The sequence below is a fragment of the Raphanus sativus genome, chromosome 2, assembly GCF_000801105.2.
Source record: "Raphanus sativus cultivar WK10039 chromosome 2, ASM80110v3, whole genome shotgun sequence".
Taxonomy (NCBI): domain Eukaryota; kingdom Viridiplantae; phylum Streptophyta; class Magnoliopsida; order Brassicales; family Brassicaceae; genus Raphanus; species Raphanus sativus.
In genome coordinates this window covers 37,892,648-37,908,455 of record NC_079512.1, presented here as the reverse complement: position 1 = coordinate 37,908,455, position 15,808 = coordinate 37,892,648, and the positions used below count along the sequence as shown (strand labels likewise).

General features: G+C 32.0%; 2 protein-coding genes across 2 annotated transcripts; one reads left to right on the top strand and one right to left on the bottom strand.

Annotated features, from left to right (window-relative positions):
* Positions 1-3,938: 3,938 nt before the first annotated feature.
* Positions 3,939-4,843, top strand: LOC108840338 (heavy metal-associated isoprenylated plant protein 25). The gene is made up of 2 exons (XM_018613172.2): positions 3,939-4,247; positions 4,328-4,843. The coding sequence occupies exons 1-2, from the start codon at positions 4,047-4,049 to the stop codon at positions 4,712-4,714; spliced, it is 588 nt and encodes a 195-aa protein (XP_018468674.2). The 5' UTR covers positions 3,939-4,046; the 3' UTR covers positions 4,715-4,843.
* Positions 4,844-6,929: 2,086 nt separating this feature from the next.
* On the bottom strand, positions 6,930-8,380 carry LOC108830261 (basic leucine zipper 19-like). The gene is made up of 2 exons (XM_018603866.2): positions 7,255-8,380; positions 6,930-7,171 (listed from the first exon to the last, which is right to left on the bottom strand). Exons 1-2 carry the CDS (start codon positions 8,024-8,026, stop codon positions 7,143-7,145), a joined length of 801 nt encoding a protein of 266 aa, XP_018459368.2. The 5' UTR covers positions 8,027-8,380; the 3' UTR covers positions 6,930-7,142.
* Between the last annotated feature and the right edge of the window lie 7,428 nt (positions 8,381-15,808).

The window sequence follows — 15,808 nt, the reverse complement described above, 5'->3', positions numbered from 1 at the left end:
TTTGTTCATTCAACTATATTTATTTACACGATTAATCATCTTTTTAAAAATAGTTTTAATTTGCTACTGAAAACTATTTTTATATAACTTCTTTCTTTTCATTCTTTTTAGTATTAGTTCTTGACAAAATAATTGTAGTTATTTAGATTTTACTCTAACATTTTTCTTGGATTTCTTTTCCAATATTTATATTAAAATAAAAACCAAAATGGACAGTTTTTTATAATGACATTATCAAGTGCAGTATGAAATTTTATAATATTACTTGAACTAATATTTAAAACGATATAAATAAATTATTTGACCTATTTTATAACAAAAAGATGTAAATTTTAATATCTACAAAATATATTCTAATTTCATTTATTAAATTTTGTTTAATATATAAATATTTATGTATTTAGTGCCCCATATTATTATTTTTTCTGGGTCCGCCCCTGCCCCCTCCATCCCTCTATGCTATATTATTTCCTTCACTATGGCACATGTAGGCTCCACGAGAAACTGTTAAGATTAAGTTCAAAACTATATAGTCCAGTATTCTTTTTAATCTTTTTATATATTTACATTTCAGGATTTTTACATAAATTAATGTAACATCATCGTTGGAACACATACTACCTACTTTTTAAAAAGAGATATTTCTGTTTGGAATAACAATAACAATTGAATAGTTTTTGTTTTATACTTTATCTCCTCGTATATTTAGATTATCAGTATTTTGAACCAGGACTATTATAAGATCGACGTGGATATTACTACAAATATCATAATTTCCATATCATAATACAAGTTTAAAACATTGTTTCAAAATAGATCCACATGCAAGCGATACAAGTATTGGCCATCGCTGTCGCCAATAGCCGTGCCATCGACGCTGGGTAAGTTCGGACATCACCTAACGCATTCAAAGCCATAAGATGTTACGTTAAGGGTTATGGCCTATGGGTACCACCACTAAAATAAAAGGTTCATACGTGTAGACGTACGTTATACATTACGTGTATCAATGCTGTTATTTATAATATACTCCCTCTATTTTATTATAAGTGTCACTTTAGACTTTTGCAAATAGATTAATAAATCATTTAATTTTGTATATTTTCAATAAAAAATCATCATTACCCATATAACTCAACTAATAGAAAAATAAAGTAGAGAATAAAATTAATAAATTCTGCATTGAAATACTAAAACGACACTTATTTTGCAACGAAAAATTTTCTCTACAACGACACTTATTGAGAAACGGAGGGAGTACAATACTCGGGTTCGAGTTCCCAGGTCGTAACGGACAAGAAAACGAGTATATATTTCACCGATGCTAATTAAAACTATTCAAAGTATATGACTGGAACTGTAAGAGCAGATCCTTCATTGTCGCATATGTTGTAAACACATGGTACATCGTTCCAACTGATTAAAATACATACAAATCTGTCCATATTGTCCACGTCGATAAGTGCCAAAAATACAATTACACCTATGAAAGAAAGTTCCCGATACAAAACTACCACTGGAATATTTTGAAAGAACTAATTAAACTTTATAAAAAAATTGGGATTAAAGGTGATACAATAAAAGAGAAAAAAGAATTAGGGTTTAGAGAGTAGTGGTGGTTTCTCGTGGCCTTGCAAAGTTGTCAGCTTCGTGTCACAGTCTACGATGGACACCGACACACGAAACTCATGTGAACTGTTCTTTCTCTTTTCTGTTCGTTTTCTTTTTCGCTTTCTCTCATGTTCTCGATAAATCAACCAAAATGAACAAAGGCAATAACATTGATACTCTTATTATTGTTTTTTTTTTTTGAAAAAACTCTTATTGTTTCGCGGTACTCTTATTATTGCTTCGGGGTTTTTCTTTCAAAAAATGGGGAACATAAAGACTTTTACGTAGAAACATAACATATGTTATTTTAGCAAAAAAAAAACATAACATATGTTAAAATATATTTTCAGTTATTTCTCGTGCATCATCTCTGCTCTATTTTTTCTTCGCATGTTATTACGTATACGGTTTACCTAGACTCGTTGATATGAAACTACATGGCTTCGGTTAGTACATTTCTTTCGAGACCACAAGGACTTTCAGTTTAGTTTAAAATTGGGAATTTTTTCAATTGTTTAGAAAAGTCGTATTGCGTGAAAGACCGTTTTGATACGACATACTTGGCACGAATCAATAAGTATAGAAATAGAGATTTATATTTGATTGATATGCTTTTTGCGTCAAATTTGACTGATTTAACTCCACGGACCGTTTTGGCAACGTTTAATAAAAGCTGAACCTAGTAAGACTGTTCGTGAAAGAATTTCTCTTTAGATGTAATGATTTTAGTCGTCTTCAATGATGGTGAACTTTATTCGTGCAATAACCGGATGATCGGTCTAGTTACTTTCGGTGTAAAACTGTGAATGAAATGAATAGTGAAATGTTGAAAAAGCAAATATAGTTGGTAACGTATGCACCTTTTCTCTGGACCAATTCTTGTTCCTAGAGGCTTAAAGTATCCGAGGCCAGTTGATCAAAAAAAAAAAGGTATCCGAGGCCACGACCTGTCACACAACACAATATTCCACACCTCTGCATAAATTACAAAATACTTTTGTTACTTGCTTGACTTATCTTCGTAGCTCCTACTCCCTCATTTCCTTGTCATATTCCATCAACCTCTACCTTTGTTTCTTAGACAAAGAAATTTAACTTTGCTTGAATAAGACATACTCGGAACTACGAGAAATTTCCAAACCATATACATATATTTAACTTTGATATGGTCGTAGTGGGCCTTGAAGAAAGAAACTATAATAGGCCGATTGAGTTTCAGTAAGCCACTTGCAACGACCAGTGGAAGGATTTGGAAGTAGATTGGTTTTTCAGTACTTTGGGGTTACGCTCTTTTCCATTCCCTAGCCAGAGAAATGGTTTTGTTGAATGTTTCTTGCGGCGATATCGATCTGTTCTGGAAGAAGAGCTGATTACGGGTACACCAGATTAGAGAGTTTCTTCTTTGTTTGTGAGCTGATAAGGAAGTGTTTGAAGGAATGTGATTGATTAGGATCAAGGGGATCAGTCCATGGACCAAGTACGAATAATCAGTTTTACAATAATAAGTTTGCCCAGCTAATGTTAGGTTTCTAGTAGACTCCAAAGGATTATATGAATCTTTGTTATGACAAAATTTTACATCATCACATATCTCGTTCACAGTATAATATAATTTTACTATTTCTTATGAAAGCTCCCTCAATAAGCTAGTGAATTAGCTATGGATGACTTCCCGCAAAATAATATAAATTGGACATTACTTGCCTACCTTCTATAAACTGTATATATCCGTTAATACTTAGTGATAATTATCGTTCATTGTTGTTACTAGCCATGAAACAAGTGTTTATCTTATCATAATATTGAAATTACATAACTATAGAAAATAAGAAATTATCAAAAGAGAAGAATATTCAAATGAGAAGTAACTTTCATAAAGTATTGTCTGCAGTAGCTAGAAGGGAAGCAAAATCATTGTTCTCTTAGATCACTTAGGGTAATCAACTTTAACACCATAACAATATATATGATGTTGAAACATATTTTGATCCTGCGTTAACAGAGTGGTTTACCATTACGCAACACGAGCAGTCATCCATCTTAAGAGATTCCAACTTCCACTCCAAACATTAATTATCAATTATCTAAATGTTAAGTCAGCATTGAAATAATTGCCAACGTAGATATTCTTAATATACTTATATCGATCAGTGACAAGCATGGATTATATATTGCAATGTCTATTTCATCTATCTGTCATGTTTAATTATTGCCATAATAGAGGTGCATATGTAACAAAAGCGACATAAATAGATTAAACTCCTTTTTATAAAAAAAGATTATATATGTGTATTGGCTTTTCTGGTTGTTCGGTAGTCAAACTCGCACCCAAGTCACTAGAGTTGATGCAAAATATCATCACATATGAATAAAAATATATGGTCGAAAACTACTTATAGAGTTTGGTAGGTCGTATTTTCCAAGATTTAAAACTCATGTTTTTTTTGTTGAAAAATACCAGAAAAAGAATCATATGGTATATATCCAAACTTGAAAATATATCTGTATCTATTTTTCCCCCTCACAAACGAGAAGAGAAACAAAGAAAATTAAGAAGAAAAATGGGTGTTCTTGATCACGTCTCTGAATACTTCGATTGCTCCAGTGGCAACTCCAAGAGACACAGAAGTCTACAGGTAAATAAATTCAACACATATATAGTTTTACGTTTTACATAATCAAATCGTTTTTAATATATGATGTTGGAAATTACTAGACGGTGGACGTGAGGGTTTTAATAGATTGTGAAGGATGCGAGAGGAAAGTGAGAAGAGCGTTAGAAGGAATGAAAGGAGTGAGAGATGTAACAATCGAGCCTAATGCTCAGAAAGTGACAGTGGTTGGTTACGTGGAGCCAAACAAAGTGGTGGCTCGGATCATTCACAGGACCGGCAAAAGAGCCGAGCTGTATCCTTACGTTCCTTACGACGTTGTGGCTCATCCTTACGCGTCTGGTGTCTACGATAATAGAGCTCCGGTTGGGTACGTTAGGAACACCGAGTACGATCCACATGTGTCACGGCTCGCACGTGCTAGCTCCACTGAAGTACGTTATACTACGGCGTTTAGCGACGAGAACGCCTCCGCTTGTGTGATTATGTGATTTTGTGTGTGTGTTGTGTTTCCGAGAATTTGATTTTGTTTGTTTGTTCATGTTGGTATGTAATGTTTTAAGAGATAAGGCCAAGGAAACAATGTAAATTACATGTTGTTATGCATGTTTCGTTTTATCTTTTGAACGATTAATATCTTGAAGTATAAATTATGACACAAGTCACTGGAATCCATCGACTAGTTTTATTTACCAAATAAATAGTACGAACAACTAATTTAATTTGCTAGATAATAGTGTCCAAAAGATTACGACAATAAGTTGCATTACTTTATAACATTATTAAAAGAAATACAATTAGTAATTTTGTCGTACTAGAAGAAAGAAAGCTTATACTTAATTTCTCTTGGACGTAATATGTAGTTGGGTGTGCGAAAATAATGGTTATGCTGTAATCAGACATGCTGATTAATATATGACTAGTATGAACAGATCTTATTCATTAGCTTGCGGTGCCCATTTAATAATTAGCCATGATTAAGTCTAACTACTAGTTTAGTTGTCACTAGTTAATACCTTTTTAAAAGGAAGCCAGCATCTCGTGGTCAACATGGATACATGTCGCCAATTGTCACTACACAAAGGTTGGTTTTTGATAGGAATTATTTGCTAAAAGTTTTATCATTATGGGACGTTAGCCATTGAATTTTCATGGAAGTGTTTTGTCATCATTTTAGATATGATTGGTCTGCCTGCACATGTTAACAGATATAAATTGTCCACAGACGAATTTCGTATCAGTTGCATTGTTTGTTAGGCTGTGTTTCTTTAGAAGTATTTCATTTAAATCCAACTAATGTTCAAATCACCATTTTATATCAATATCTAATTTGTAAAAAGAAATAACTGGACCTAAAGTACTTTTTACTAGGATTAATGCCTAAGAACATCATTAACCCAACTACTCTAATGGAAGTGCTTAATCATTTTTTAATAATAAATAAGTGTTAAGCAATTTTGTTAAGTAACCTCTAATTACAAGTTTTCTAATGGTAGTTGCTTAAGAAAAGCCACCGAGAAAAGCTACCGAAAATCATCGGCGAGAGATCACCGAGAGAAACTCCGAGTGAGAGGCATAATCCTCAACGAAAGCCACCGAGAGTCGTCGAGAAAAGACACGACACAGATGCAGAGTCGTCGACGAAACTCACCAAGCCAGAGGCGGACTCCTCGAGAAAACCCACCGAGACAGAAACTGAGGCGATGAAGAAACCCACCGAGACAAACACCAACTGATTCACCGTCGAATTGAGATCAAGTCTCCGCCTCCGCTGATTGATTCATCAGTCGAGAAAAATCAATCACGAAGTTTCGAAATTGAAACCGTCGACGAGAGAAAGAGATAGAGAAGAGAGAGAAATAGAGAAGACAGAAAGAAAGTGTGAATGTATGACGCGTGTCTTCAAGACACGTTACTTGCATTGCTTAATTAAGCCACATTCTTTCGTTTATTACGTAATTGTTCTTTTTAAAAAAATATTAATTAGCTCAAGCAACACATTAAGCCACAGCGTTAATGATGCTCTAAATTACTAGAAGTGAGGTCGTCAGTAGTCTAGAAAACAAGTTGTATTATGGAAGAAAGAAGTAAATAATCCCGAGTTGGGCCTCCCAGCGAATAGCCCACTAAAATTTTAATTTTCAGCCCTTTCATGAAAATGGTCCATTTGAACTGCTTTTCTCTCATGGAGGAGGCCCACAAGGCCAATATTGCAGACTTTGCTTGGAACAATGAAGAGCTTTGGGCCATCTCAAGCGTAGCTGAAGACTTGGCCATCAAGTCTGGCAGATGGCATAAAGCATCTACCGCCCGCCATGATGATGAAGCCGACCAAAATTCACAAAAAACCAGTGAAAACCAGAAATGATCCAACTCTTTTGTATTCGACTAGTGGCTTGTTTTAACCAAATCTATATAGACAGTGTCTGATATGATTCTGAAGTTGATGGTTGAGTAAACCCTATTTCAAGTCTGGTTTTGAGAAAAATTAGACATTACATGTAAGTAAGATATAATCTTTTGTGGAACTCACCTATTCAGAGATCCCACTCGGAACACCAAGGAATCACCACACCAACCAACACCTTAAAACTGTCATTGAATAGTCAAAACAAATGCTACTAGTGATACACAGAGATCATTCTCAATCAGCCTTTTCTATACAAATTTAGAAAGAAGCTAAAACAAAATGACAAGAGAGCACACACGGAAAGATTTGACTATATATTAACAAATCACCCCATCTGGTTACGGGCAAACTCAACAAGAAAATACAATGGAAGGAAAAATAGTTTCAAAAAGAAAAAAATGCAAACACAAGAGGAACCTGAGTGAAGCTGATGCAGCACAACTTATTTGGAAATACAATATATCTATCCTGGTGTAAATAATAGATGATGGTACAATCTTGATGATGCTTCAACCTGCTTTAGGTGCACGATTCCCACCTAAAAACGAACAGTAAAAAACCATGCGTGAGGCTCATACTAAACTATCTAGAAAGGAGACATGAAGGAACAAAAGAGTAAACCTTTTCTCTTATTAGAGGTAGTAGATACATTGGCCGCACTGTTGAACGATCCGTTTAAGTTCTGATTAGCCGCCATGCATTGAAGCTGGTCAAAATCACAACCACTTAAACCCCCACCACCACCTTCTTGGCTATTATTCCCTCCAAACCCATCCTGAAGGCAATAAACCTCATCATCATCACCACCACCACACTGCACGTTACAAGGGTTCATCAAGTGTGAGAAGGAAGGGATACTAATACTAGGTTTCTGATAAGGAAAAGACCCAATCTCCCCATCTATCCTCCCCCTCAGATCCACAAGCAAACACTTGAGCCTCGAGACCTCAGCTTCCAAGGCGCCCTGATTCCCCAACCTCTTCACAAGCTGCTGATTCACCGCCCTTAGCCTGGAACACTCGTCCTCCAAGGAAGCAGCTTTAGCCTTCTTCTTCTCTCTGTACTTCCTAACGGCTTCTCTGTTCCCCAGAGGTCTCTTCTCGCCGTTCTTGCCACAGGACTCGGCTGTGTCGTCGGTGGACATCTTCTCGTCGCTGTCGTCGGGGAGAATGTTGGTGTGGACGTGGAAGCAAGTGTGGGTGTGAGTGTGCTCTGTTGGGTTGTTACAGGTGTGAGTGTGGGTACAAGCACCTTGTTGATGATGATGAGAGTCCATGAGAAGCCCATCGAAGAAACTATCTATGGAAGAGTTGCTTGGAGGTAACCCCCCGCCCACGTCGGAGCTCGAGAACACTTCCTGATTGTTCGACAACTCAAGCTCTCCTTCTTCCATTTTGCTTTTTTAAAAAAAAAACTCCCAAAATCGATACTTTCTAGGTTACAAATATCGAGCTTTTGAAATCAATCAAAAACCCTAATTTCGAGACAATCCGAGCAATTCAGCAACAGAGGATACTCAATTTCTGGGAAAGACTGAAAATTTCGTCGTCGAGAGTTGGGGAATTAGCAAACCCTAGAGAAATCGAGATTGAGATGAGTGATGAGAATGAGAGGAGAAGGTTTTATAGGCACAACGAAGACGCACTAAACAGATGGAATCATCTCGGTGGCCGGACGTACGATCACGATTTCGAGTTGCAGTAGAGAGAGAGAGAGAGGGAAAGATTCTTTTATTTTATTTATTTACTTATATTTATTTCCTTAGAAATTGCATATCTGGACGTGAATGGAGGAGCTCCGGCATCCCCTTCTTATTAATCAAGAAGCATTTTTAAAGAGTAACCTTAAATGTGTAAGTTATTTACATGAGTGCCATGCTGACGTGTCAGTACCATATTTACTCTCAGCCCATATATAAAATCACCTTTGATTCACTAGAGAAATTACAAAGAAATGCCATTGTGGTACCACTCGAATTTCCTCATATAAATTATAGTTCAAAATGAATAATTGGACGATTTTGTGTAAAAAGGAAAGTCAAAGATATATCCGATTTCATCATTTCATGTTTAAGGAAAGTCAAAGATCATTACTATTTCTCTTAATTATATTTCCCATTAACTCATTCCATGATTTCCTTTTCTATCAAAATATATTGCCATATATAAGGTTACCATAGATCATTGCCATATAATGTATTACGCAATTATGTAGTATAATGTAAAATCTAATATTTGTTTTTTTTTTTCAATGCAAGATGTATCAGAAGCCATTTTATTAAAAGTAAACTAAACATTTTTTATAATGTATCAGAAGCCATATAATGTATCAGAAGCCATTTTATTATAACCGTAAATAATAGAACAAAAATTGTAAATTTTAAACTAATTTAGTATGTTATTTAATATAACCGTAATTTATGCCAAATCCTCCACATAAATGGTTATCATTTTATAATGTATTACGCAATTATGTAGTATAATGTAAAATCTAATATTTGTTTTTTTTTCAATGCAAGATGTATCAGAAGCCATTTTATCCTCCTATATATTAAAAGAGAAGTACATTTGACACATGGCGCTCATACAGAGCTTCTCACGAAAAATCTAGCGATTCTATTGGTCGAATTTTTGTATTTTTCTTTTTGATTTATTTTTGTAATCGAGCTACTAATTGGAAAGTCACATTAATTGTTAATCGCACTAATTATTTCTTGCGCTAGAATCTTAATAAATGTCGACCATTAATCATAACTTGCAGAACAATTTTAATAAATGTCGACTAATCATTAAATGTCTTAATGGCATAATACATTTTATATCTAATTAGGAAACTTATTATTATTAACATACCTTATTTAAACTGATTACTTGCGCAAGTCTCGCATCATATAATATGCATAATCGTTTTTAACACTACAAATTTAATATGTTTCTTTTAATCAAACGTAATTTAATTTACATACCTTAGTATAACCAATTACTTTCACAAATCTAGCAAGTAATATTTTTGGCGTCATTAATGCTTTTCACCATCACTTTATATATATAGAGTTCAATGTCGAGTTCAAGCAACACAACCATTCTTTAGTCTCACGCATCTATTGTTTAAGCTTTTTTTATGTTTTTGATCGTTCTAATTTAAATTATATTTTGTGATCCTGAGCAGGTTTATGATCCAAGGGATGATAATCAATACTTAGCTCACAGACGAACATCATTACTGGTAATTTATTCGAGACTTTTCTTCTCCAATTATTTTGTTCTCTTGCTCTCCACATTGTCTCTCTATCAATCTTTGAGACGAAAAGGTTTTTTTTTGTCACCAAAAAAACCACAAAACTTCCTCCATCCATTCATGATGCATCTCATCGGGTTTGTTCTATCAACTATACAATTTTGTTTTTGTTTCGGGATTGTATACATCTTCAAATCTTTTTGTTATAATCAATATCACTAAATTTGGTGAAACTGATCTTGCAGAGCTGGAGCCTTGGATTTGAGTCTAAGTTTTGGGGTTGAATCTATATGTATTTTATGATATATTTTTTCTTTGTTTTCTTATATGCAGAATTACAATAAACACCATCATTGACGTTTCGTCACAATTCATTGTTGGACCTCATGAATGTAATTTCTTTTTTGTTGATTTTTTGTAGTTTATTTTTTGATTTATTGGTTCTATTGGTTGATTTTTTTGTAATAACCTCATCAATCAACTTCATGAATGTAATAACCTCATCAACCAAGCGATTCTATTGGCTGATTTTTTGTAATTTCTTTTTTGATTTATTTTTCTAATAAAGCTACTAATCAGAAAGTTACATTAATTGTTAATCTCATTAATCATAACTTGCGCAAGAATCTTAATAAATGTCGACATTTAAATTAATTCCTAATCTCATTAATCATAACTTGCACAAGACTATTAATAAATGTCGACCATTTATTAAATGTATTAATGGCATAATATGTGTAATATTATAACTTTCTCCCAAAAACATTTTTATTATGTTTATATTATTAATAAGAACTTGATAATATTAATTAAATTCACTCATTCACTATACATATATATATATAGTATAAAATGAGTCAAATGAAGGGCAAAACAATCAAATATATAATTATAAAAATACCAATCATTTTCCAATGAAAATGTAATATCATATATGTGTTATTACTTTTAGAAATTATTATATTTTATGTTTTAAGCATAATCTCTTAATCTTATTAGTTGATTTTTTTTTATCATCGACTTAGTATAAAAGAAAATTAACAAATGTATTAATTAGTTTCCTTATTACAAATACGGTATCAAAGTTTTTATGAGAATACAAATATAATAATACCTTATTATGTATTATTGCTCATGAATATTAATTAATTGTCTGAATCAAAGAAACGTGATAAGTTTCCTTATTACAAATACGGTAACCATACACTCTTAATATCATATTTGATTACATTGCTATTGCACAAGTTAAATGAGAACATATTAGGTAGTTTGTTTTATTATTACCTTCCTAATATTAATTACTTGCGCAAGTTAAATATCATCTCATATGTATATCAATTTATGACAATAAAAATATAAATCTTTCCTTAAAAGATATCAATGTTTATTATATGAATATTATCTTGGCGTCATTAATATGAGAACATTCACTTGTATCTATGGCCCTTCAAACGTTTAGTGAAAAAGATGAGGCTGAGTGTGGAAATTAATTTTAATTTAACTTCAAATTTTCTAGAGAAAATAAATGTTTATAGCTCTTTGAATTATTTTAGAATTTAACCGGATCACATAGAAAACTGATCTTTATATATTAAAATTTAAAGTTTTAAATTGATCATAGAAAATAGTGATATCATTGTTAAGAGACATTGATGATCCTAGGCTCGATGAACTCTTAGTAGAAATAAATGAGGCTGAGTGTGAAAATTAATTTTAATTTAATATCATATTTTTATTAACAAAATTAATTTTTACAGCTCCTTGAATGATCTCAGATTTTGATATGGGTGACGGAGAAAGTGATCTTTATATAAGAAAATTCAAAGCTTAAAATTTTGATAGGAGAAAATAGTGTTATAATTATGAAAAGATGTCTATGATCCGAGGCTCAATGGACTCTTATAAAAAAAACTGCAAACATGATGCGACCATCCTCATGCGAGAGAGACATTGAAAAACAAATTTAGTTTTCAGATCTCTTAAACTAATTGAGCATAGTTTTTGAGTATATCCGATAAAGGAAAAAAATATTTCTCTGATGATTTGTGGCATTTTTAAAGCATCATATTTATATTATTTTTCTCTAAATTTGTTTTTTTCTAAAATATGTCAACATTTTTTGACTTGGGGGGGGGGGGGGAGGGGAGGGAGAGTGGGAGAGAAAATAGATATTGAAGAACAAATTTGGTTTTATATCTTGGTTTGAGTGATTTTAAAAATTAATGAATGTAGTTTATGTATATGTTCGCAATAAAAAAATATTATTTATGATTTTGTGTTATTTTATTGAGAGAGAGAGAGAGTGAGAGAGAGAGAGAGATTAGATTTTTTTATTACTTAAAGAGTTGGGTCAAGTGTGCTTCTAATAATGGCTGACATCGACTTGGTCTGAGCTGATTCGGGGATTTTGGGTATACCCAAGGGTTTACAGTTTAGTGTTTAGGATTTATCAATGGTTTATGGTATATCCAAGAATTTAGAGTTTAGTGTTTAGAATTTTACCCAAGGGTTTAAGCTTTGTCCAAAGGTTTAGGGTTATAGTGTTTAGTGTTTATGATTTACTCTTTTGTGACGGTTTTAAAATTGTTTAAAAATTTCATTTTTGGCACCTACTAATATTTTTTCATTTATTTTAAAAACTCAACACAAATTATTATAAAAAAAACTGCAAACATGATGCGACCATCCTCATGCGAGAGAGACATTGAAAAACAAATTTAGTTTTCAGATCTCTTAAACTAATTGAGCATAGTTTTGAGTATATACACGATAAAGGAAAAAATATTTCTCTGATGATTTTGTGGCATTTTTAAAGCATCATATTTTATATATTTTTCTCTAAATTTGTTTTTTTCTAAAATATGTCAACATTTTTGACTTGGGAGGGGGGGGGGGGGGGGGGGAGGGAGAGTGGGAGAGAAATTAGATATTGAAGAACAAATTTGGTTTTATATCTTTGGTTTGAGTGATTTAAAAAATTAATGAATGTAGTTTATGTATATGTTCACATAAAAAAAAATATTATTTAACGATTTTGTGTTATTTTATTGAGAGAGAGAGAGAGAGAGAGAGAGAGAGTAGATTTTTTATTACTTAAAGAGTTGGGTCAAGTGTGCTTCTAATAATGGGCTGATTTCGACTTGGTCTGAGCTGATTCGGGGATTTTGGGTATACCCAAGGGTTTACAGTTTAGTGTTTAGGATTTATCCAATGGTTTATGGTATATCCAAGAATTTAGAGTTTAGTGTTTAGAATTTTACCCAAGGTTTAAACTTTGTCCAAGGGTTTAGGGTATAGTGTTTAGTGTTTATGATTTACTCTTTTGTGATGGGTTTAAAATTGTTAAAAAATTCATCTTTTGGCACCTACTAATATTTTTCATTTATTTAAAAAATCAACACAAATTATTATTATTTTTATTTATTATCTTTAAAAAAAGTTGTATATTATTTGGCAAACTATGATTAGTTGGTAATCACCCAAGAAATATTCATGATAAAATATTAAACTAGGAAATATTCATATATAAATCAAAAATTGTGGTAGTTAAAAGACAATCGGTGAATTAAAGAATGTTTATATTTTTATATTTTTCAAAAAAAGGTTTACGATGAGGGGGAGAGAGAGAGAGATTTAGTGTTTTTAGTATACCCAAGGATTTACAGTTTAGTGTTTCGGATTTACCCAAGGGTTTAGGGTATATCCAAGAATTTAGGGTTTAGTGTTTGGATTTTTACCCAAGGGTGTAAGCTTTGTCCAAGGGTTTAGGGTATAGTGTTTAAAATTAAAATAAAATTTTAGAAACCAATCTCACCCTGCGCAAGGCGCAGGTCCTACCTAGTTACATATATAAATGATAACACGGTGTTAGTTGAACCCACGAAATACTAAACTAAAGAGGAGCAGCCATATATTCCAACGTTCTATTATTAGAAAGGCTCAAAAGCAGGGCCGTCTTTTAGCACGTGCAAGTGGAGCGGTCGAACAGGGTCCAAAATTTTAGAGGGTCCATAATTTTTTTTTGTTTTACTAATAGTTATAAATTTAAAATCATATTTTTATAAAAAAATCAGAATGACTATATTTTAATTTAGTTCTCGTATTCATAACCAATAAATGTAAATTACAATTTTTATTTTGTTTATATAACCAACTAAAAGACAATAAATTAGGAAATACCTAGTATTTATATCAATTATATATTTTGGAAAGTAATAAATAGTTGTTGATGTTTGTTATAATATTCAATGGTAGTATAAAAAGTTAATATTCTAATTGTTTATGTTGAGGAAACAATTATCAATTAGTGATTATAAATACGTAGAACAAAATATATTTTTTCACCATTTTTAATTAAAAATAGCAAACACGAAGAAAATAAAGCTAGCATACAACTTCTTTTTACAAGAAAAAAGATTGACTTGTCTAATCAAGAGTATATAGCTTACTATCCAGATTTTGTTACTCTATTATATTTATAGATTATGATTTCTGATTGTGGATATAAAAACGTAAAAACTGAAAAAATTAGAAAATGTAAATCTGATGATTTGATCGATGATTTTGCATTGAAAAATACTAAATAATCAAGTTTAATGATTTGATCAATGATTTTGCATTAATAACAAAAAAAAATTGGTGTTATTTAGATTATAAATAATTAAATTAATGTATTTATTTTATATTATAATATTATTTTATAAAAAAAAATCAAATTTTTTTTAGATTATTAAAAAAAGTTTTTTTTTTGAACCGGGTCCGTGAAAAGTTTGAGACGGCCCTGCTCAAAAGTGTCTTTATTCATCATGGTTTATTCGTACCAAATTGACTACTCCACTGTCTAGCTCCAAAGGCTTGACTTGCTCGTCTCTAAACTCGCTAGCTAAAGACACTATATATACGGACAAGGCACGGTTTATGAGCAAGCAAGGCACCAAGTTGAAATCCCATTCCTCTACATCCTCTCTCATTCTTCAATCACCAAACTATAATTTTCCGAAAATGCAGGTTTGTTTTACTTAATTTTTCAGAATGGTTCATTTCAACAGGCTTTACCCGTCATAGAAAGCCTGCTGAAATATATCCATAATCTATAATTATAGAAATATAATAAAATTTATCGCTCAAATAATCTTTGCAGGAAAAAGTTGTATTTAAGTTGGATGTGTTTGACGAAAGAATAAAACAGAGAGCTATGAAAGTCGTATGTGAGTTTCCAGGTATATCAACATGTATAAATCAAATGGCAAGACATCCGGTATATAGAAACATAAGCAGGGCCGGCCCAGAGGGGAAGCCACCCAAGCCAAAGATTGGGGCATCCAAATTAATGGAGCATATTTCTTTAAAAAAAAATTATTAGTATATTGATAAATATATAAATTTTGTAGGTTCTTTTATTAAAATATTATTTATTAGGCATTTTTATTTAGAATAAGATTTGTTAGACTTTATATCCAAATTAATGGGCCATATTTTTCCAAAAAAATTATTAGTATTGATAAATAAATAAATTTTACGGGTTTTTTTGTTAAAATATTATTTATTAGGCATTTTTAGTTAAAATAAGATTTGTTGGACTTTTCAACAATATTTATGAATTTGTTAAAAATTAAATTTATAAGTAAATTTCTATTTTATACAATAATTAAAACCCTAATTAAAAGTCAGAAATAAAACAGTTTTTCCTTTTGTTCCAATTTTTTCTTTTGCTCGTCTTGGAAGCTTGCAGCACTTTTATTCTACCCATATTTTTCTTTTGTCCTCTTGCTCTTGATTACATAATCTAGTTCTATTGCTTCAGTTATTTCAATTCATCCTTTACGCAGTAAGAAGGTACGTTTCTTAGTTCGTCGTTTTTAAATTGTGATAAAAGCTTGAGTCTTTGACTTTGTTACTACAATTCCTTACAATTATACTTACTTTTATTTTTATTTGA